General features: G+C 42.2%; 1 protein-coding gene across 2 annotated transcripts in view; it reads left to right on the forward strand.

Annotated features, from left to right (window-relative positions):
• Nucleotides 1–23,596, forward strand: part of LOC141072595 (Y+L amino acid transporter 2-like) — a 115,245-nt gene that overhangs the window by 28,634 nt on the left and 63,015 nt on the right. The window contains exon 2 of one of the 2 annotated variants that reach the window (XM_073559877.1): nt 15,974–16,509. In XM_073559877.1, coding sequence (XP_073415978.1) covers nt 16,002–16,509 — 508 coding nt within the window. In that variant the 5' untranslated portion in view covers nt 15,974–16,001. The remainder of the gene's footprint in view (nt 1–15,973; nt 16,510–23,596) is intronic. The other variant, XM_073559878.1, reaches the window with a different exon arrangement.

Here is a 23,596-nt window from a genome sequence, read left to right on the forward strand (position 1 = left end):
CCATGTATACAGGATGGGAGAGTGGGAGTAGAGCCATGTATACAGGATGGGAGAGTGGGAGTAGAGCCATGTATACAGGATGGGAGAGTGGGAGCAGAGCCATGTATACAGGATGGGAGGGTGGGAGCAGAGCCATGTATACAAGGATGGGAGCGGAGCCATATATACAGGATGGGAGAGTGGGAGCAGAGCCATGTATACAGGATGGGAGAGTGGGTGCGGAGCCATGTATACAGGATGGGAGAGTGGGAGCGGAGCCATGTATACAAGGGAGGGAGAGTGGGAGCGAGCCATGTATACAAGGGAGGGAGAGTGGGAGCGGAGCCACACAGAGCTGGACAGGACGGAGGGAACCACACATACATTTTCTGATGATTAGAAAATAATCAGCATGTACAGTACTCCAGTACAATTGTTCTTAAGTGCTCAATGCTCCATTTCCTTGTACGTTCCAGTCATCATTAGCAGTGACGGTCATCAGTAGAAGTAGCCCGGTGCTCCCACTGAAACAGGGAAACAAGCCAGGTGCTCCCACTCATTCAAAACCTATGGTGAGTGGAGTCACATTATAAATGTTATAATTAAATGATAAGTATGCACTGCTAAACTACAGCCGCGTCCATAGCCCCGCCCCCTTATGACCAAATCCCCGCCCCTGTCACACCTCCATCCCCGCCCTGACGGGCCATGGAAGAATGGTCTTGCTTGAAGCCGGTCCCTGGTGCAAAAAAGGTTAGGGACCACTGGGTTAGAGTACTTTGGTAGTGTCCATGGTGCGGTCAGGAGGGACGTCCTGGAAAACGGGATTTAGACCTACCGGTAATATTGTTTCCAGGAGTCCATCCTGACAGCACTGGTAATTCCCTCCCTTAATTTTTTTTATTTGCAATGATTAACTGGTACAGAATTTAAATAAATAAAAATTGCATCCATCCTGGTGTGGTACTGGGGAATGTGGGTGGAAGGGATCTTTTTAATCTCTCGTGTGTTTCCGGTCCCTATAAGCAAGGAAGGACAACCTCCATGGTGCTGTCAGGATGGACTCCTGGAAACAATATTACCGGTAGGTCTGATCCCTGTTTTTAGTTTTTAGTCGGTTTCTCTTGCTCTTCTATTTTCATTCAGAATTTGTTGTTTTGTTCTTTATTTCCACTTCTCAAGAATTTATTAGCTGCGTATTTTTTTTTTTCTGGCTGTATATTTCCCATCCCATATTGCTCTAGTAGTTTAAAGGCACATGCAGGTAATTCACTCCATAGTCAAGAAAACCAAAACGTTGCTCAAGGCACCATCGACGTAGCCACTTGTTCACACACACCCTGATTCAACAATTGCATGTGTTTTTTTTTTTGTTTTTATTTTTTGTCTTGTGGTATTTGCGAATACGTTTTTGCTCCAAATTCGTCAAAACTTAGTTGTTTATGAATTTTGAGCAAAATAAAAAAAAAATTGCTCTTTATCCTGAATCTGTATTCTGACTTTTGATTTCAAATGGTCGCATGTTCAGCTAAAAAGAATGTACATAAAATCACTCCAGGAGTAGAGTCCATTTGTGCTAAAATTTTAGCAACTCTTCAAAAAGTAGCAATTAATGAATTAGCTGAAAACATCTGGACCCCCCCCCCCCCCAAACTTTGCCCTCAATGGAGAATATAAAAGAAAACAAAGCAAACGAACACATAAAAAGATTAGGCGCAAAATGCATGAAGAATAAGGTGCACATTAAAAACAGTCAAACACCACACGCTAAACAAAAAAAGGTGAAAATGCAATAATAAATTGGATACACTTAGGAAGTTATCCTCCCCCTGTCATGGTTCTGTCTAACTTTGCATCATTGCTCCGCTGCTGGTGTTCACATTACCTTAATGGGAAACTCTTTGCTGATGGTGAGAAGGTAAAGGTGACTCTGGCATCCCTCTTGTCTGCATGAAGAGATGATCAGCGATGATGATGACCCAGCTGGCCAGGTCTTGTGATGAAGTGGACTGGTGGACAATTCTGGCCAGATGTAGTGCTGAAGCATCCTTTTAAAATTGGTTATCTAATATTAAAAAAAATGTATAATGGTAGGAATAATAAAATAAAACACATCAGTTGTTGAATCCCCGGCCTACAAATCGCTGCCATTCAGAGGTTTTGTTTACTTTGCCTCTCAGGCCATCTATGGTCTGCAGAAACTCTGCCACATGATCAGGGTGTCCGGTGTCCCGGCAGGCCAGTCCGATGCTTCTCATGATTGCTGCAGCAAAGTTAGAAAAAAGACCAGTGGGGGACTTGGGAGTAGCAGGTGATTCAACAGGTGCGGTCTTTTTTTTTTTTTTTTTTCCTTAATATTAAATCCAGGTGTCCCACTTGCGATTTAAATTGGACAAATGCAACCCATTTTAAAATTTGATTGCATTTGTGCCAATTTACTCCCATGCTTGTGTTCTCAATGGCGTTTTTTTTCCTGCTCCAATCGGACCGCAATCGTATGGGGGAAAAAAACCCGCAGCATGCTGTGATTTCATGCAAAATCTGGATCACAAGCAACCATAGAAGTGTATGGATGTGTGTGACGTATCAAACTGCACTCGGATATCCCCTAGTGCAGTGCAATTTCTGCCTATGCTGGCAGCACAGGGAAAATTAGTTTCTCTGTCTCCTCCGCACCTGCACTGCCATTGTCAGATGCGTGAGGACCGGGTCACAGAGCACTGACACTCGGATCCCGCTCGCAGCAGAGCAGGAGCTGAGTGTAATTAGGATATTGCATGTGATACGCTAATGTGACTCAGACCTTAAAGGAGGTTTCCTATGCGGAGTCTCTGATTGCTGCTGTCTATTATCCATTTCACCTGCACTTACATCCTGTAACTAATTCAATGAATAAAGAATGAGGACGACTGTAAGAAGCTCTGGATTGTGGAGGGGGACTGATCCAGATATTTCCTTCTGGCACTTTACTTTTTTGGATATCTATGAAAGTTTTTCTTGCCTTGTACCTTACATCACTCAATACTCACAGTCTGAGTGTTTTGCCCATAATTTTGTGTAAAGGGTTATTCCCATGTATTGATGGTGAAAAGGATGTTCTGAACAGTATATTTCAAGTGTGTGACACCCGCTGGTCAGAACCTCAAGGCTGCAGCATTTCTTTTTTCACTGCATAGCATTGCCAGCTTTCATCAGTTGCAAGAATGAAGGGATCACCTCATTGCAACGCCTGTGCCCCAAGCACCAGACCCAATACAGATCACTGCATTGTTTATACATATGGTTATCTTTACTAGGCGTAAAGGAACAACTACTGTGGTCACCTGATTAGCAGAAAAGTAACCAAAGCAGTATTTGTGTGTGTATATATTATATCATATTATCTCCTCCACAGAGGGTGCCTGTGTGGGCAGCTCCTTGCTGAGCCTCTTCCGTGTGCAGGTTTCCTTTCTCTTTATTTCCTCGTGCCGTCTGTTTAGTATTACCTTTTTGTTGACATTTGTAGTCGTTATAACGCTTTATTGCCAAGATGGCCAAAAGCCACAGAGCAGTGATCCTTAAGATGTCCCTTTTTATCTCCTAAATCAACATGTTTTGAATTGACTGGTCACACAAACTTCTGGTTTCCAAAACAAATAATGTGCATTATGTCCTCAATTATATAAAGTGTATTGTATTCAGAATATTTATTTTAGAAAGCCAGGGTCGGTGCAGTATACAGTGGGTTCGGAAAATATTCAGACCCTTTTAAATTTTTCACTCTGTTTCATTGCAGCCATTAATGTACACTCATACATTCTGCACCCAATCCTGACTGAAAAAAAACAAATGTAGAAATTTTTGCAAATTAGAAAAGAAACTGAAATATCACATGGTCATAAGTATTCAGACCCTTTGCTCAGACACTCATATTTAAGTCACATGCTATCCATTACCCTGTGATCCTCCTTGAAATAGTTCTACTCCATTGGAGTCCAGCTGTGTTTAATTAAACTGATAGGACTTGATTTGTAAAAGCACACACTTGTCTGTAGAAGACCTCACAGCTCACACAGTGCATGTCAGACCAAATGAGAATCATGAGGTCAAAGGAACTGGCCAAGGAGCTCAGAGACAGAATTATGGCAAGGCACAGATCTGGCCAAGGTTAGAAAAGAATTTCTGAAGCACAGTGGCCTCTAATCCTTAAATGGAAGAAGTTTAGGACCACCAGAAGTCTTCCTAGACCTGGCTGTCCAGCCAAACTGAGCAGTTGCGGGAGAAGAGCCTTGGTGAAAGAGGTGAAGAAGAACCCCAAGATCACTGTGGCTGAGCTCCACAGATGCAGTAGCGAGATGTGAGAAAGTTCCACAAAGTCAACTATCACTGCAGCCCTCCACCAGTCAGGCCTTTATGGCAGAGTGGCCCAACGGAAGCCTCTCCTCAGTGCCAGACATATGAAAGCCCGCATAGAATTTGCTAAAAACTGAAGGACTCCCAGACTATAAGAAATAAGATTCTCTGGTCTGATGAGATGAAGATAGAACTTTTTGGTGATAATTCTAAGCGGTATGTGTTGAGAAAACGAGGCTCTGCTCATCACCTGCCCAATACAATCCCAACAGTGAAACATGGTGGTGGCAGCATCATGCTATGGGGGTGTTTTTCAGCTGTAGGGACAGGACAACTGGTTGCCATTAAAGGAAACATGAATGCGGCCAAATACAGAGATATCCTGGATGAAAACCTCTTCCAGAGTGAACTGGACCTCATACTTGGCCAAAGGTTCACCTTCCAACAAGACAATCACCCTAAGCACACAGCTAAAGAAACAAAGGAGTGGCTTCAGAACAACTCTGTGACCATTCTTGACTGGCCCAGCCAGAGCCCTGTCCTAAACCCAATTGAGCATCTCTGGAGAGACCTGAAAATGGCTGTCCACCATCCAACCTGACGGAACTGGAGAGGATCTGCAAGGAAGAATGGCAGAGGATCCCCCACATCCAGGTGTGAAAAACTTGTTGCATCATTCCCAAGAAGACTCATGCCTGTACTAGCTCAAAAGCGTGCTTCTACTCAATACTGAGCAAAGGGTCTGAATATTTGACTGATATTTCAGTTTTTCTTTTTTAATAAACTTTCAAAAATTTCTACCTTTTTTTTTTTTCAGTCAAGATGAGGTGCAGTGTACATTAATGAGAAAAAAATTAACTTTTTAGCATTTGCCAAATGGCTGCAATGAAACAAAGAGTGAAAATGTAAAGGGGTCTTGAATACTTTCCGAACCCACTGTACATGTCAGCTGTACAGTGCGGCTCTCATGGAGATGAATGTTAAAATGTTGCAGCATATAATGTTGTCATAAAGTATGTTACAAGAATAGCTAGAGAAAAGCCAGAGACGGATCCTAGCCATGTGTGACGCCTACAGTCCTACCTTGATTGTAGCCAGCATACACAGCAGATCTATTGTAATACTACAACTAAAGTTAGCACTGAGTTACCAGAAATTACAATCTGGGTACAGATAATGTTGGCGATGTCAACTGCATGCTCATGTAACACTGCAGGCATCAAAAACAGCTCCCTCTCTTGAGCAGAACAGAGTGCAGAACAGTCGAGCTCTGTTGGAAACCAGCTAATAATGAATTTAAAAACCCACAGGCAGCCATACAGATGTAGATGGTGGAAGATAAACACAGGCTGGTCAAGTTCTGTACAGGACACACAACAGTAGTGTAAATTCTACACTTAGATTAGCTTGATATGACAAATATCTGGTGAATACAGCTAACCTAAAAATAGCATGGCAGAGATGATGCCTTCCATCAGTCATCTGGCTTTCAGCACAGATCTGAGTCCTCGACTCTGAGAAGTTGGTCAGTAGCACCTAGGAGAAGCAGGTTGCTGCTCGTAAATGTAGTTTTAGCTGTGTAAGAATATGACCGCGCATTCAGTTATGTGAAGCTGGATGCACACAGGGGCTGATACAAATGAAAAGATACAAGAAGAAATCTTTGTTAGGCTTGGGCTCCATGTTAATAATATAAATTTACTGTGCTTTGTGAAAAATGTGATTGTAAGAATAACCCTTTTAATGTCTAGCTTCACTGGTGATGGGGAAAGAAATGGGGTCCCAGGACCATTGGACCAGTTGGAGCCTGGATGTATCAGAGCAGTAATGACGAGGCAGTGTGATCATTGACATGAAGCACTGGATTTAGTGATGATGCTGGAACTCCATTCTCTCCGATCGGTGCTGTTGATGAGACACATGATTCTGCAGCTTGGAACTCCAGATACTAATTCTGTAATTACTGTTTCCTCTGTCATTACTGCTCTAAGTAACGCTCTAACAGTGCCTTATTTTGTTGGGTTGCTAAAGAAATACATAGGAGTCTGTCACTGAAGGATCAGGTTGCTGTTGTTTCCTGGAAAAGTCTCTGCTGCTGCTTCACACTATCTCACATTAGAGCTGACTTCACAGCTTCCGCTCAGTACTGCGGTATCATTTATTTATACATTTTTTATTTTTAGAGCACCATTGATTGGTGCGAAGAGGTTACATACAAAACACAAATGTAAATTACGGAGAACAAACTAGCTATGACAGACTGGTACAGAGAGGAGAGGGCCCTGCCCTTGCGGGCTTACATTCTTCAGGTCCTCTATGCTGCGCTTCTATGTATGTGAGAGGCTAAGTTCACACAAACGTATAAAAAATCATCTTCGGTTCATCCCGAAAACTCAGATGATTTTCATCCATATTGCCATCCGTTTTCCACATCACTCCAGGTCTTCAATATCCCGATTGGCGGGTGTTGACACCTGGCACCCCCAGTGATCATAGAATCGTAGAGTTGGAAGGGACCTCCTGGGCCATCTGGTCTAACCCCCTGCTCAAAGCAGAATTCGCTAAATCATTCCAGACAGATGTTTATCCAGCCTCTGTTTGAAGACCTCTATTGAAGGAGAACTCACCACCTCTCGTGGCAGCCTGTTCCACTCATTGATCACCCTAACTGTCAAAAAGTTTTTTCTAATATCTAATCTGTGTCTCCTTCCATTCAGTTTCATCCCATTGCTTCTAGTCTTTCCTTGTGCAAATGAGAATAAAGATGATCCTTCTACAATGTGACAGCCCTTGAGCTAAATATTCCCAAATCCTGCAACCTTTCCTCATAAGACAGGGTTTGCTGACCGGTCACCATTCTGGTCGCTCTTTTCTGAACTTGCTCAAGTTTGTTGATGTCTTTTTTTTTTTTTTTTTAAATGTGGCGCCCAAAACTGGACACAGTATTCCAGATGAGGTCTTAACAAAGAGGAGTAGAGGGCAATAATGACTTCACATGATCCAGACTGTATGCTTCTGTTGATACGTCTGTATGCTTCTGTTAATACATCCTATAATTGTATTTGCTTTTTTTTGCTGCTGCATCACACTGTTGACTCATATTCAGTCTGTGATCTATTAGTATACCTGTCTTTTTCACATGTGCTGTTGCTTAACCCTATTCCTCCCATTTTGTATATGCTTTTTTTTTTCATTTTTATTGCCCAGATGTAGTACTTTGCATTTTTCCCTGTTAAAAACAATTCTATTAGTTGCTGCCCACTTCTCCAGTTTATTTATATCTTTTTGAATCCTCTCTCTCTCTCTCTACTCTAGTATTAGCGATCCCTCCTAGCTTTGTGTCATCAGCAAATTTAATCAGTTTACCCTCAATTCCTTCATCTAAATCGTTGATTAAGATGTTGAACAATACAGGGCCCAGGACAGAGCCCTGTGGTACCCCACTTGAGACATTCTTCCAACTGGATGTGCAGCCATTTACAACCACTCTTTGGGTCTGATCACTAAGCCAGTTATTAATCCACCTAACATTTACCTTGTCCATTCCATACTTAGCCATTTTTTCAATAAGGATTGTGTGAGAAACTTTGTCAAATGCTTTGCTGAAGTCAAGTTTACTATATCTACAGCATTTCCCTGATCCACCCAATCATTGATTCTGTCATAGAAGAAAATTAAGTTAGTCTGACATGACTTATTAGTTACAAACCATGCTGACTGTTTAATCACTTCATTCTTATCCAGGTACTTACATGTTGTTTAATATTTTGTTCAAAGATCTTTCCTGGTATAGAAGTCAGAGTCACCGGCTTATAGTTACCTGGGTCCACCACCTTCTCCTTTTTGAAGATAGGAACAACATTTGCTCTTCTGCAGTCTTCTGGGACTTCTCCTGTTCTCCAAGAATTTTCAAAGATTATGCAGAGGGGTTCAAAAATTTCTTTTGCTATCTCCTTCAGTACTCTGGGGTGTAATTCGTCTGGACCTGGAGACTTGAATTTATTTAGGTTAGCTAAGTGTTTCCTCACTATCTTTCTGTTTATAGATATCCTGGATTCTTCTATTCCCTTAATAGGCCAGTGAAGAACCGTTGATGTTACATTTCCTTTCTGAGAGAAAACAGATGCAAAATAGGAATTTAAAAGTTTGGCCTTCTCAACATCCTGTCTTACCATTTCATCATTCTCATCCTGTAAAAATCCTATAGCATCTTTGACTTTTCTTTTACTTTTGACATATCCCCAAAATTGTCAGCTTTAGCTAATCTGATTTGTGCCCAGCAAGTTCTGCAGACAGCATTATATTCAGGGCTGTGGAGTCGGTAAGCCAAACCTGCGACTCCCGACTCCTCAATTCCCCTTACTCTGACTCTGACTCCACGACTCCGACCCCTACATATATTGCTTATGTTTAAGTGAAAAATTTATTGTAGTACAATGTGAACATCAGACATTTAATCATTTTTATGATACAATAATCAAGATATTTAGATAGAACATAATATATTGGAATACAACTTTAGAACACAAAAAACTAATAAATTGTAAATATGTATTACACTATGTAATATCGAATAAATATATATATATTCACTATGAAGCAGGAGTGTGGAAAACCACACACAAACACGACTTCCAGATCCAAATTTTGCAACAAAAATCACTTTATTAGAAAACACAGACAGAGCAGAAAAAAATGGGGGAGCATGTGCAGGGGACAGTATAGTGCAACAGTGCTGAAGGACGCACCAAACCTGCCAAAATCGCACCAAGAAATAAATAAATGGCTGCAAGCAGAAAACAATAGTACAATAGAAGTCAATGTACCACACAGGTATGAAATTCATATGTACATATTCAAACTCATGGTAATAACTATGATACAGACACTCGAGGATTGCTCAATTGATCAGCCCATGAGGTTATCCCCTTCACAGAGCCCCTTACAATTAAGGTGCCACGTCTTAAAGTAATAGAACTGATTGTTCATATCATTATTACTGAACACGGTTGAGAAATGGAGGGACAATGTAATAGCAATCACTTATCTCAGAGTATAACCATTATAACCTCCATAGCCCACATGATATCAACAATGAAAAGGGGCATGTAACTACATATGAGAATAACAGTTCCCCCGCAAGCGAGAGTGCAAAATGAACTCCCACAGAGCATTACCGGGGGGAAGAGAAGGTCTCAGTATTTACCTGTGTGTGTACTGGTGTGGTCAGGCAAGCTGGCGGTGCGTCTCCCCGACGAGCGTTTCGGAGCGAGGCTCCTTCGCTAACAATTTCCGGGTATAAATTAATTGCCTCATGCACAGTCAGTTTTGATGAACGGTTGAATTTTTCTATTTCTTTGAGAGCAAGTGAAACATTTTGGCAGATTGACCATAATTCAGCAATCTGCTTGCTATAGGAGACGGAGTGAAATCTTTTTCCTTGCGGCTATGCTTTGCCTGCTCCATGTCATCCAAATACTTGTCAAAGTCAAACGCCTCATCTGATGAGGATGAAGATATGGCAGCAGTAGCACTGTCAGGACCCAAGTCCTCTTGCACCTGGCAGTCCTCCTGTAGTCCACTCATCCTAACTGCTACCTCAGTCAGAGGTTCTTTTCCTTTAGTAAGCTGTTGATCATCAAGCAGTATACGATGACTTAGGTACACATAAACAGCTGCCAGAAAAATTTTATTTTCCAATACCTGTGTCTCCCTCCGTTTCATTGAAGCAGAAATGCCATCTGCGATTAAACCTCCTCTTTGAGACAGGCAAAATAGCAAGTTCTTCCACTCCCTCATGAAAATGCCAGGAGTTAAATCCTCCGCTTGTAATTTTTTAGTCACGGTAAATGGGTGATTAAGCAATTCCTTCAATTCAGCCACCTGTGCCAATTGACCTTCATTTAGGGTTACCTGAGGGTTCACCATATCTATAAGAAACTGTTTTAGTTCAAGCAATCGCTCTATCATTAAATAAGTGCTGCCCCACCGAGTGGCTTGATTGACAATTGCCCCTTTCCCAGCATGTCTCTACAGCATGGAATCAATTTTAGGGGTTCTGGCTGTAATAACCAATTTCCTCACTTTTCCAATCAGATTTCCAGCATGTTCCTCTTGCAGACTATCTCTTATTGCCAGCTGCAGCGTGTGCACAACAGAGCGCATGTGATGAATATGAAAGTGTTTTGAAGCACCTTCAACAAGATCATCTATTTCTACAGAATAATTTTGCTGTTCTTCTGTTGTAATATCTGTTTGTTCCTCAGTTACATGAACAGCACTGTGGCCTTCCATCTCAAACATACGGAATCCTAAATTTTCTTCTAGCTGTTGTTCATTACTCTCATTCATCAGTTTAATTGTACTTATCATGTTTGAAGCATTGTCCGTTACAAAAGAACCTGTTCTTGTATGAATGTAGCCTTAGATCAGGAATAGAACAGCCATTTATAGGACATTTCATAACTTTCCCAAATTCCTATGAAAAAATATTCAGCACATTCTACATTGAACTACTGTACCCAATTTATTATATATTTTCGGAGTCGGTCCATTTTATACCGACTCCGACTCCACCAAAATGAGCACCGACTCCGACTCCACAGCCCTGATTATATTCCTCTTTAGATATGCCTCCCTCTTTCCATTTTATAAACATTTCTTCATTTTTAGCATGTGCTTAAGTTCTGTGTTCATCCATCCTGGTTTCCTTAAATGGTTCCTATTCTTCCCTCTTTTCGGAATTGTTAACGATTGTGCTTTGAGAATTTCATTTTTCAAGATTTCCCATCCTTCCTGGACATTTTTGTCTTTAAGGATATCCAGCCATTGGATCCCTCCAATTCTCTTTCTGAATCCCTTAAAATCTGCCTTTCTGAAATCTAACCTTGACATCTGAGTCTTCACAGGTCTTCCTCTAGTTATCCAAAATCCTAAAGTAGCATGGTCTCTACCTACTAGGGTCCCAGCCACTTTTACCTCCTCAAACATTTCCTCCCTGTTTCTAAGGATTAGATCAAAGGTAGCAGTTCCTTGTTTTCTCCCCTACCTTTTGGAAGGTAAAGTTGTCAGCAAGAGAGGATAAGAATTTTCTTGACCTGTTAGTTTTGCCTGAGAGAGATTCCCAACAAATGTCTGGATAGCTGAAATCTCCCATGACATCTGTCATATTTTTTGGAGAACTTGGCCATTTGATGCATAAAGAGTTCATCCATATCTTCAGCTTGCACAGGCGGCCTGTAGTAAATGCCTACAATGGTGTCCTTTCCATTGTTTTGTCCTTTTATTCTTACCCAAACAGTTTCCACAGATTTCCCAGTCTCTGCACCTTCAATCTCTGTGCAGATATGCGCGTTTCTAACATACAATGCGACACCTCCTCCTCGTTTATCATGTCTGTTTCTAGCAAATAAGTTGTATCCTTTTAGCCTTGTATTCCAATCATGTGTATTGTCCCACCAAGTTTCAGTGATTCCATTGACATCATATTTCTTTTCCTGCGTTAGAAGTTCCAGTTCTCCTTGTTTGTTGCCCATGCTTTGTGCATTAAGGGGGTTTTACACTAAGCAAATCGCTAAAACGTCACTGGTTTTGTGACGTTATAGCGATATTCCTAGCGATATCGCTATGTGTGATACTTGCCTCCGACCGGCTCCCCCGCTGTCCATCGCTGATCGCGCGAGAATGTCCGGCTCCATTTCTCGTCGGGCGCTTCCTGCTGAGACTTCCTGCTGTGTGAGACGAGCGACGCTGGACGCGGGCGGGAGGACGTCAGGATCGCTGTGTGTGAATGGTAAGTATCGTGCGCTGCGTCGCTGCTGCATCGCAGTGAGGTCTTTCTGTATGAAAGCTCACTAGCGATCATTTAGCGATGCACCAGCGATCCTGACCGGGTCGGATCGCTGGTCGGATCGCTGGTGCATCGCTAAATGTAAAAGGGCCTTTAGTATAGAAGCATTTTAGTTTGTGATTGGTTTCTCTTTCTCCAATATTTTTATTCTTTAGATTCTTTTGTCTTTGTTCTTCCTTTCCACTTCTAATAGCAGAGTTCTCAATAGCATTTGTCAGGTGTATGGCTTTTTCTGGCCTTTTCCTTCCCTTCCCGCATTGTTCTAGTTTAAAGCTCTCTTTATAAGTGTAGCAAGGTGACTTCCAAATACATGTTTTCCAGTCTTCGTAAGGTGCACCCCATCTCTTGCAAGTAGTCCATCGTATAGGTAATTCACTCCGTGATCCAGAAATCCAAATCCTTGCTGACGGCACCATCGACGTAGCCAGTTGTTCACCTGCAGAGTATTATTCCACCTCCTTGTTCCATGGCCACCACTGGGAGGATGGAAGAGAAGACCACCTGCGCTCCCAGTTCTTTCACTTTCTTACCTACGTTTTCAAAGTCATTGCAGATGGTTTCCAGGTCGTTTCTTGCTGTGTCATTTGTCCCCACATGTATTAGCAGGAATGGGTAGTCATCAGTAGGTCTGAAGAGTCCTGATATCCTGTCAGAAACATCTTTAATTTTTGCATCAGGAAGACATGATTTCTCTTGCGGTTATATCTGGTCTGCAGATAGGGGCCTCTATTCCTCTCAACAGGGAATCCCCCATGACCACCACTCTCCATTTCTTCTTCAGAACATTTTTGTTTCTCCATCCAGGACGACTCTGAAGGCGTACAAAGTTGCTGTTTGTGGGTAAAGTCTTATCCTGATGTATTTCTTCATCGTTCTCCTGTGTAAGAGCCTGGTACTGGTTCCTGAGCAATATGGGCGCTGACTGCCTCCCGATCCTCCTGCTTCTCTGGGTCACATGTTTCCATTCCTCTGTTTCTTCAGGTGCACTTCGAATTTCTTCTCTTTTTGGAACATAAAGGGATAATTCTGCTCTGTCTAACAACTCTTCACCTTCCTTAATGATCTTCAATGTAGCTAACCTCTCTTTGAGATTTTGAAACTTTTCCTCCAACAGGGACACAAGGTTGCATTTGTGGCATGTGAAGTTTGGCTTTTCCATTGGTAACTCCGTGAACATGTAGCAAGAAATGCAGCTCGCAAAATGGCTCCTGGCCTCTTCCATATTATTATTGTTAAACCGATTTCAAAGCGATGAAAAATGAGCCAAAATTCATGCGCCGATAGGTGCGCAGTTTACCGATTTCCTCTTTTCAGCTGCAACGGCCAAAATCCAGTGATCGTTGAGCTCGCGGAGGCTCTTCACTTATGCCAGAAGGTGCTGAGAATATGCAAATTCTCTCCTCAGGACTCTTCCCCTGGCAGTGCCAGCAGCCCTGCTAGTGGATGGATGTAAATGGTTGAGCTGAACACCACAGCTTCCTTCACTATTTAAGGACCCCTTTTGGGGACCGCGGATCTTCTTCAGGTATAAAGAGTCAATGTCCTGAAAGTTTCCTGAAGTCCCCCACTACCGCTGAACCTGAACTCGCTACTACATGACTGAATAAAGCAAATTTTAATCATAGGGTGACTGCTACCTTTTCTTCTATTTTTGGCATTGCAAATAAAAATCCTTTCACCCGACAAATGAGCCTTTTGCTTGTCGGGTAGTCTGAAGATTTACACTGCATGGTCATTGGGATGTAACCGTAAAGTAGATCCATCGGTATAAGGAAGGGGATAAAGAGTTGGAGCAGCAAATAGTTTGAAATGTTCGTAGATAAGTGTGAAAGATTTCATGTTCTCTGAGATCTGCTCTATGGTGGTGGCCCTACGAGGTCTGTGTTGTAGAAAAAGCTGAAGCCATAGGACACATTGTTTCATTCCTGCTCTGTGTGTCAAAGGTTGTCCTTAGCTTGTACTCCCAGAAGCTACCTGTAATCTGAGTGTGATCTGGGAATCTTAATCTTGCCTGTGGCTTTGTATGGACAGGTTTTACAGGTTTTTCTCCAGTATTGCAGATAAATGTTCCCGTTGGTGACAGTGAGCTCCTGAGAATTCTGTTTGAGATCATGAGCTCCTGACACTGAACAGGATAGTCTACAAATATTGCAAACTCATGACTGTAAAATCAAGATCTGCTGTACTCCCCTCAGCAACTCAAGTGGTGGCCTCTGTACTCCACTACTTGTTGTACTGATTGCTCCATCAACACGTGGCCTCTGTACTTCACTACACGTATTGGTGGCCTCTGTACTCCACCACACGTATTGGTGGCTCCATCAAGATGTGGCCTCTGTACACCATTACTTGTAGTGATGGCTCCATTAAGATGTGGTTGCTTTACTCCGTTACCCGTACTGATAGTTCCAGTATACATTACTTAATTATCATACTAAAGCTGGCCATTCACTTTAAATCAATGTCCGCTGAACCTGACAGGTCGACCATATAAGGTTTTTGTTGGATTTTTAACATGCCCAATCTTTTTTTAATCTTGGTGGTAGGAGGAATGAACTACCACCAGAGATGACTGATAGTGGCTTGCGCCTCTCTTCATTGAGAACGTATGCACTTATAACAGCAGCTGTCCTGTTGTATATAGCTAGGTTATACCATGCCTGATGAAGAAGCCCAAGTTGTCTTGAAGGCTCGCTATTTGTGATCTTTTTGTCAGTTGGCTGTTAATAAGTATCAACTACTCATTATTTATTATTCATTTTTATAGCGCCATTTTTTCCACGGCGCTTTACATGTGAAAGGGGCATACATAGACAATTACACTAAACATGAGCAGTACAAGGCACACACAAGACACAACTTCAGGAGGAGAGTGGACCCTGCCTGCGAGGGCTCAGTCTACAGGGGATGGGGGGAAAGACCAAAGTCTAACCTCTTCTTCAATAAAGGTGCATCAAATGTGTGAGAACTTGAAAATAAAATGTCCCATCATAGTGGCAGTGATGCCTTTTTTCGTATTTTGGAACTTGATTGTTTTAAGGCATACACCCTATTTTCTACATTGGTTGCATGCAGCTTTTTTTGGTTTGGTATGCATATGATGCCCTAATGTACATCTGACACAAGATTTATGATAAAATCACTTTTTTTGCACAAGATTATCGTTAGACCACTCCTGCCTGGTAGTCCTCCATATTTGAGTTCTGTATAGCCACATCCTCACCACTGATTGGCATCTTTCTGCCTATGCACAGTTTACATAGAATGCTGGCAATCAGTGGTATGGACCGGGGTGGTGGGGTATACACATCTTGACATTCAGAGTACTGGGAGGTCTGGAGCAGATAAGCCAGGAATTTAAAAAAAAAATTGCAGCAAGCAGCCCACTAAGTGATGCATCCGGGTCTCTGTCCCAACATTATGCTGTTTTCAGATGGGGTAGCAAATACCTGGTGACACATTCCATTTAACCCTTGGACATAAATGCGATGCAATAATGGATTTCTTGTGAATCAAGTAAGTATTAGAAAACCCAAACTGAGCACTGATCACACGAATCTACTCAGACAATCTAGAATTCCTTTCCAGGGTTTTGTTCAATTAAGGACTCTCCCGCTTGTTAAATGCAAGCGAATTACACAATTCCACTTGTATGGGTCCCTAGACAGCAGTGGTGCTCACCATGGGGGGGCCTATTACTGGTTTCATGGTTTTGGCCATGTCTTTTGATTTGCTCTGGATTAATCCCCGGGAGGTAACAAACTGCTGAACCACCATCTCCGGTTTGTCTAACTCTACTTCTTTTTAATTTAGTAGGATAACGGTACTCCACACCTTCATCATGGAAGAAACTGAGAGCCAAGCCGTACCTCTGACTTCTTCTAGCAACGGGGTCAGTCCAAAGAAGTCTGACTCAGGCTCTGAATGTCCAAAGGATGTCATGCAACTCAAGAAAGAAATCTCCCTTCTAAATGGAGTCTGCCTCATTGTGGGTAACATGATCGGCTCAGGGATTTTTGTATCTCCTAAGGGAGTCCTTATTTACTCCGCATCCTATGGATTATCTCTTGTCCTGTGGACAATCGGTGGTATCTTTTCAGTGATTGGGGCCTTATGCTATGCAGAACTTGGCACCACGATTCCTAAATCAGGAGGCAGCTATTCCTACATACTTGAGGCTTTCGGGGGATTTGTTGCCTTCATCAGACTCTGGACCTCACTGCTGATCATTGAACCCACCAGCCAAGCGGTGATTGCAATCACTTTTGCCAACTACCTGGTACAACCCATGTTCCCCACATGTGAACCTCCTTACATCGCATCTCGTCTCATTGCTGCTGCTTGTGTGTGTATGTATATTATGGACTATTAACTAATGAGAAATATAGTAATAGAATAATTCACCATATTAAGGAATCAAATGATACCTCATAACATTTATGTAGCCTTTGCTTAAATTGGGCATGTATTTACTATGCATGTCATTTTTTACATGGGTTCTCCTGTGAGTAATAGCATTGTTGTAGCCCTTTCTATTTAAAGGGAATCTGTCACCAGGTATTTGCCACCCCATCTGAGAGCAGCATGTAGGTGCAGAGACCGTGTTTCCAGTGATGGATTACTGTAGTTTTGATACCGTCACTGTTTTCTCTGCTGCTGATGCTGCAGTTCTCTGAATGCTGAGCGCAGTGTAACCCCCGCCCACATCACTGGCAGCTTTTTTCCCCATGTACAGTGTACACTGAAAGCTGCCAATCGGTGTAGGAGGCGGGATATACAGAGCTCATGCATATGGAGGACTACTTGACAGCAGGATTAGTAGTCCTCTAGTGTTAATCTCCTGCTAATAAAAGTGATTTTGCTCAAAACTATAGTAAGAAGCCAAGTAAGTGAGGCAGAATGACATCAGGGTCTCTGTCTCTACATTTTTGTGCTCTCAGATTAGGTGGCAAAAACCTGGTGACATATTCCCTTTAAGGGGCAAGTCGCATGACTATAAGGCTCTCGTCCCTGTTCTCGCTTAGCCTAACTGCATGCCTATTAACCTGAACAAACAGCATTGAAAGCAAAGATGATGTTGTTAGTTTCAGTCCCGAGACCTGCTGATCAGCTGGGATTTGTGACACTAATATGGATGAGGAAATACTGCTGCTATTAGCCCTATGAAAAGCAGTAGCTGAATAGTGACAATTTTTAGATTTCCCATCATACCTGGGATAGATGCAGTCATGGTCGAAAGTGTTGGCACCCTTTTAAAATTGTTCTAGAAAAAGATGCATTTCTCCCCCAAAATTATTGCATTTAACATGTTTTGTTATACACGTGTTTATGTCCTAAAATAAGGCCAATTGGACATATTCTCACATAAAACCCCAAACATGGTCCGGACAAAATTGTTGGCACCTTTCCAAAAATGTGGAAAGTAACAGGTGTGGGCAATATGAAAATCACACCTGACACCATATGAAAAGGGGAGAAAGAAAAGGACACCTTACCTGCAGGCAAATATGGTGGAGGTTCAAAGATGTTCTGGGGTTGTTTTGCTGCTTCTGGCACTGCATGCCTTGACTGTGTGCAAGGCATCCTGAAATCTGCAGACTATCAAAGGATTTTGGGTCTCAAAATTCGGTTCCGATTTATGATTGACGGCCAATATTGTTTTTGCAATATTCGCCGAACGTCATTGAAGTCGATGACAGTAGAAATAATCGAATATGTGCGGAACTGATCATCAAACGTAAATTCGGCACTAATATGGTACGACTATGGCAAATTCAGATTCGGCAACCGATTCCAAACATATTCACTCAGCTCTAGTCGCAATGTAGTGGGAAAGCTGAGTTTACATCTTAGACCATGGGTTTTCCAGCAGGGCAATGACATCAAACATACTTCGAGAACCACCCAGAAATGGGTGGAAACAAAGCGCTGAAGTGGCCAGCAATGAGTCCGGCTCTAAATCCCATTGAACGCTTGTGGAGAGATTGGAAAATTGCTGTCGGGAGAAAGCGACTTCAAATGTGAGAGTTCTGGAGCAGTTTGTAAAAGAAAGAGGGGTCCAAAATTCCAACTGAGAGGTGCAAGAAGCTTGTTGATGGTTATAGGAAGTAATTGATTACCATATATACTCGAGTATAAGCCGACCCAAGTATAAGCAGAGGCACCTAATTTTGGCTCTAAAAATTGGGTAAGCTTATTGACTCGAGCATAAGCCAGGTATGCATTGTCCCCTCATCCCTGTCCCGGTATGCATGGTTCCCCTGGCCATGTCCTTGTACACATGGCTCCTTATCCCCTTTCCTTGTATGCATGTCTCCTTATCCCCTGTCCTTGTGTGCATGGCTTCCCGATCACTGTCCTTGTATGCATGGCTCCACCATCGCTGTCCTTGTATGCATGGCTCCTTATCCCCTATGCTTGTATGCATGTTTCCTATTAAAAAAACAAACATCCTACTTATCTTCCTGTCGAGCGATCATGTGACCCCGCTCATTAAGGTAATGAATATTCACTCCATACCTATGGGAGTGGCAAGGCGTGCATATTCATTATCTTAATGAGTGAGGACACGTGATCGCTTGGCCGGAAATGCTGTTGGTGCTGAAACCAACCAGATGCAGCGAGGGTGCGCAGGAAGGTAAGTAGGATTGTCTTCTGGAAGCCATCGGCTGCGGTGTCACTGTGCGCGCTCTGAGAACTAAATATTCATTATCATGCAGTGACTATTCATTTCTCTTTAGCAGCGGGCGCAGATACAGCCACAACCGCCCTGCCTCCTGTGACCCGCTGCTCCCCCCCCGGCCCTCTGGAACAGTTGACTCGTGTATAAGCCGAGGTGGGGATGTTTTCAGCACAAAAAAGTGCTGAAAAACTCTGCTTATACACGAGTATATATATTCAATTTTTGTGTTTTTTGTGAAATTATGTCCAGTTGGCTTTAAGTTGTTTTTTTTTTTTTTGTGTATTGTTCAAGTACACACAAAGGAAATAAACATGTGTAATAGCAATAATTTTCTAGTAGAAATGCTTCATTTTCTGGAACAATTTCACGGGTGCCAACACTTTTGGCCTTGACTGTATGTATATCCATGATATAGATACAGGGGTTGGACAAAATAATGGAAACACCTGGAAACATCAACAAAAGTTAGTTTAATATAGTGTAGGTCCACCTTTTGCAGCGATTACAGCCTCAATTCTCCGAGGTATGGATTCATACAAGGTGTGAATTGTTTCCAAAGGAATTGTAGCCCATTCTTCAGTTAAAACACCCTCCAGTTCTTTGAGCGACGATGGCGGCGGAAATCGACGTCTAACTTGAATCTCTAAAGTTGACCATAAATGCTCAATAATGTTGAGGTCTGGGGATTGTGGGGGCCAGATGAGATGCTCAACTTCATTACATTGTTCCTCGTGCCATGATTTAACGATTCTAGATGTGAATTGGTGCATTATCATCCTGAAAGATGGCATTCCCCTCTGGGAACCGTGCTTGATCCATAGGATGCTGTTATGATTGAGTCACCGTAGGAGGCAAAAAAAAATGCTAGCTAAGTCCAGAAAACCAGAGAAGTTGGCAGCTATCGGACTGCAGACCCCTGAACCTATCAACACAACTAGCAGTAGCCGTGGGGGGTTCCTACGATGCCCTAGACCCCTCGATCACAGCCGGAGAATTAAATAGGCCTAAAGAAAGAAAGGGGAAATCTAAACTGCCCCAGAGCAGACCCCAAAGCAATAGGCAGCCCCCAACATATAATGACGGTGAAGCAAGATGAAAATAAAAATAAAAATATTGGAGAAAGAGAAACCAATCACAAACTAAAATGTTTCTATACTAATGCACAAAGCATGGGCAACAAACAAGGAGAATTGGAACTACTAACACAGGAACAGAAACATGATGTAATTGGAATCACTGAAACTTGGTGGGACAATACACATGATTGGAATACAAGACTAGAAGGATACAACTTATTTGCAAGAAACAGACTTGATAAACGAGGAGGGGGTGTCGCATTGTATGTTCGAAATGCGTATATCTGCACAGAGATTGAAGCTTCAGAGACTGGGAGTTCTGTGGAAACTGTTTGGGTAAGAATACAAGGACAGAACAATGGAAAGGACACCATTGTAGGCATTTACTACAGGCCGCCTGTGCAAGCCGAATATATAGATGAACTCTTTATGCATCAGATGGCCAAGTTCTCCAAAAAATATGACATAGTTGTCATGGGAGATTTCAACTATCCAGACATTTGTTGGGAATCTCTCTCAGGCAAAACTAACAGGTCAAGGAAATTCTTATCCTCTCTTGCTGACAACTTTATCTTCCAAAAGGTAAGGGAGAAAACAAGGGGAACTGCTACCTTGGATCTAATCCTTATAAACAGGGAGGAAATGGTTGAGGAGGTAAAAGTGGCTGGGACCCTAGGAGGTAGCGACCATGCTATTTTAGAATTTTGGATTACTAGAGGTGGAAGACCTGTGAAGACTCAGACGTCAAGGTTAGATTTCAGAAAGGCAGATTTTAAGGGATTCAGAAAGAGAATTGGAGGGATCCAATGGCTGGATATCCTTAAAGACAAAAATGTCCAGGAAGGATGGGAAATCTTGAAAAATGAAATTCTCAAAGCACAGTTGTTAACAATTCCGAAAAGAGGGAAGAATAGGAAGCATTTAAGGAAACCAGGATGGATGAACACAGAACTTAAGCACATGCTAAAAAGGAAGAAAAAAATGTTTATAAAATGGAAAGAGGGAGGCATATCTAAAGAAGAATATAATGCTGTCTGCAGAACCTGCAGGGCACAAATCAGATTAGCTAAAGCTGAAAATGAACTGAGGCTTGCAAGAGATGTCAAAAGCAATAATAAAGGATTTTGGGGATATGTCAAAAGTAAAAGAAAAGTCAAAGATGCTATAGGATTTTTACAGGATGAAAATGATGAAATGGTAAGACAGGATGTTGAGAAGGCTGAACTTTTAAATTCCTATTTTGCATCTGTTTTCTCTCAGAAAGGAAATGCAACATCAACTGTTATTCACTGTCCTATTAAGGGAATAGAAGAATCCAGGATATCTATAAACAGAAAGATAGTGAGGAAACACTTAGCTAACCTAAATGAATTCAAGTCTCCAGGTCCAGATGAATTACACCCCAGAGTACTGAAGGAGATAGCAGAAGAAATTTTTGAACCCCTCTCCATAATCTTTGAAAATTCTTGGAGAACAGGAGAAGTGCCAGAAGACTGGAGAAGAGCAAATGTTGTTCCTATCTTCAAAAAGGGGAAGAAGGTGGACCCAGGCAACTATAGGCCGGTGAGTCTGACTTCTATACCAGGAAAGATCTTTGAACAAATTATTAAACAACATGTATGTCAATACCTGGATAAGAATGAAGTGATTAAACAGAGTCAGCATGGGTTTCTAACTAATAAGTCATGTCAGACTAACTTAATTTCCTTCTATGACGGTATCACTGATTGGGTGGATCAAGGAAATGCTGTAGATATAGTATATCTTGACTTCAGCAAAGCATTTGACAAAGTCTCTCATACAATCCTTATTGAAAAAATGACTAAGTATGGAATGGACAAGGCAACTGTTAGGTGGATTCATAACTGGCTTAGTGATCGGACCCAAAGAGTGGTCGTAAATGGCTGTACATCCAGTTGGAAGAATGTCTCAAGTGGGGTACCACAGGGCTCTGTCCTGGGCCCTGTATTGTTCAACATCTTTATCAACGATTTAGATGAAGGAATTGAGGGTAAACTGATTAAATTTGCTGATGACACAAAGCTAGGAGGGATAGCTAATACTAGAGAAGAGAGAGAGAGGATTCAAAAAGATTTAAATAAACTGGAGAAGTGGGCAGCAACTAACAGAATGGTTTTTAACAGGGAGAAATGCAAAGTACTACATCTGGGCAATAAAAATGAAAAAAGCATATATAGAATGGGAGGAATAGGGCTAAGTGACAGCACATGTGAAAAAGACTTGGGTATACTAATAGATCACAGACTGAATATGAGTCAACAGTGTGATGCAGCAGCAAAAAAGGCAAATGCAATTCTAGGATGTATTAACAGAAGCATACAGTCTAGATCACGTGAAGTCATTATTTCCCTCTACTCCTCTTTGGTCAGACCTCATCTGGAATATTGTGTCCAGTTTTGGGCACCACATTTTAAAAAAGACATCAACAAACTGGAGCAAGTTCAGAAAAGAGCGACCAGAATGGTGACCGGTCTGCAAACCCTGTCTTATGAGGAAAGGTTGCAGGATTTGGGAATGTTTAGTTTGCAAAAGAGAAGACTGAGAGGAGACTTAATAGCTGTCTACAAATATCTAAAGGGCTGTCACATTGTAGAAGGATCAACTTTATTCTCATTTGCACAAGGAAAGACTAGAAGCAATGGGATGAAACTGAATGGGAAGAGACACAGATTAGATATTAGAAAAAACTTTTTGACAGTTAGAGTGATCAATGAGTGGAACAGGCTGCCACGAGAAGTGGTGAGTTCTCCTTCAATGGAAGTCTTCAAACAGAGGCTGGACAGACATCTGACTGGGATGATTTAGCGAATCCTGCTTTGAGCAGGGGGTTGGACCAGATGGCCCAGGAGGTCCCTTCCAACTCTACGATTCTATGATTCTATGATTCTATGATTCTACTAACACAGACAGAAAGATAGACTGAGCAAAGAGGGGCCAAAGCTAACTAAATAGAAAAGGACAGGAAGGATGCTGTCTGCAATCCGTGAAAAACCCTATGAAAATAAGAGCCAACAGACTGACAGTGAAAAAGGCCCTGAAGACGCTAGGCTTCAAAAAAGCTATGTCAGTACTCAGGAATATACTGAAGACAGAGCTACAGGCAAAAGGAGATTCAGCTCACCCCAGCAGGGAATGGCAGAATACTGAAAAGCAAGGAAAACAAAACAAAAAGCTAACAGGCAAAACAGAAACTTAGCTTTAGAGGAGCAGGAATCAGACTGGTGTCCTAGAAGTCCACAGAGAAATCACCCGCAGGGCAGAAGGGCGTCGGCAGCCTTATATCCAGTCCGTGACTCCACTCAGCCAGTCATCCTCATTAGACTCAGGTGCCTGATAATCAGGCTCATTACCTTCCTTTACCAGAATAGGGAGTTCACCAGACCCCAGTGACGAAGGGGAAAATGAACTCACAACAGGATGCACTTGGTCGCCCAAAATGCCTAAATAATCTCGGCTGTTAATTCTTCCATGAAGGGATATCATTGGCCCGGCGGATCTCCACGAAATAGCACCCCAGATCATCACAGAACCTCCAGCATGTTTTACGGTTGGGAGAAGGCAGTCTGGATGGAATGCTTCTTTCGGCTGTCTCCAAACGTACACTCGGCCGGAGGTCGGAAATAGGGTAAACGATGATTCGTCTGAGAATATCACATG

This window comes from Dendrobates tinctorius, unplaced genomic scaffold, assembly GCF_039654945.1.
Source record: "Dendrobates tinctorius isolate UK_male_01 unplaced genomic scaffold, ASM3965494v1 ptg000278l, whole genome shotgun sequence".
Taxonomy (NCBI): domain Eukaryota; kingdom Metazoa; phylum Chordata; class Amphibia; order Anura; family Dendrobatidae; genus Dendrobates; species Dendrobates tinctorius.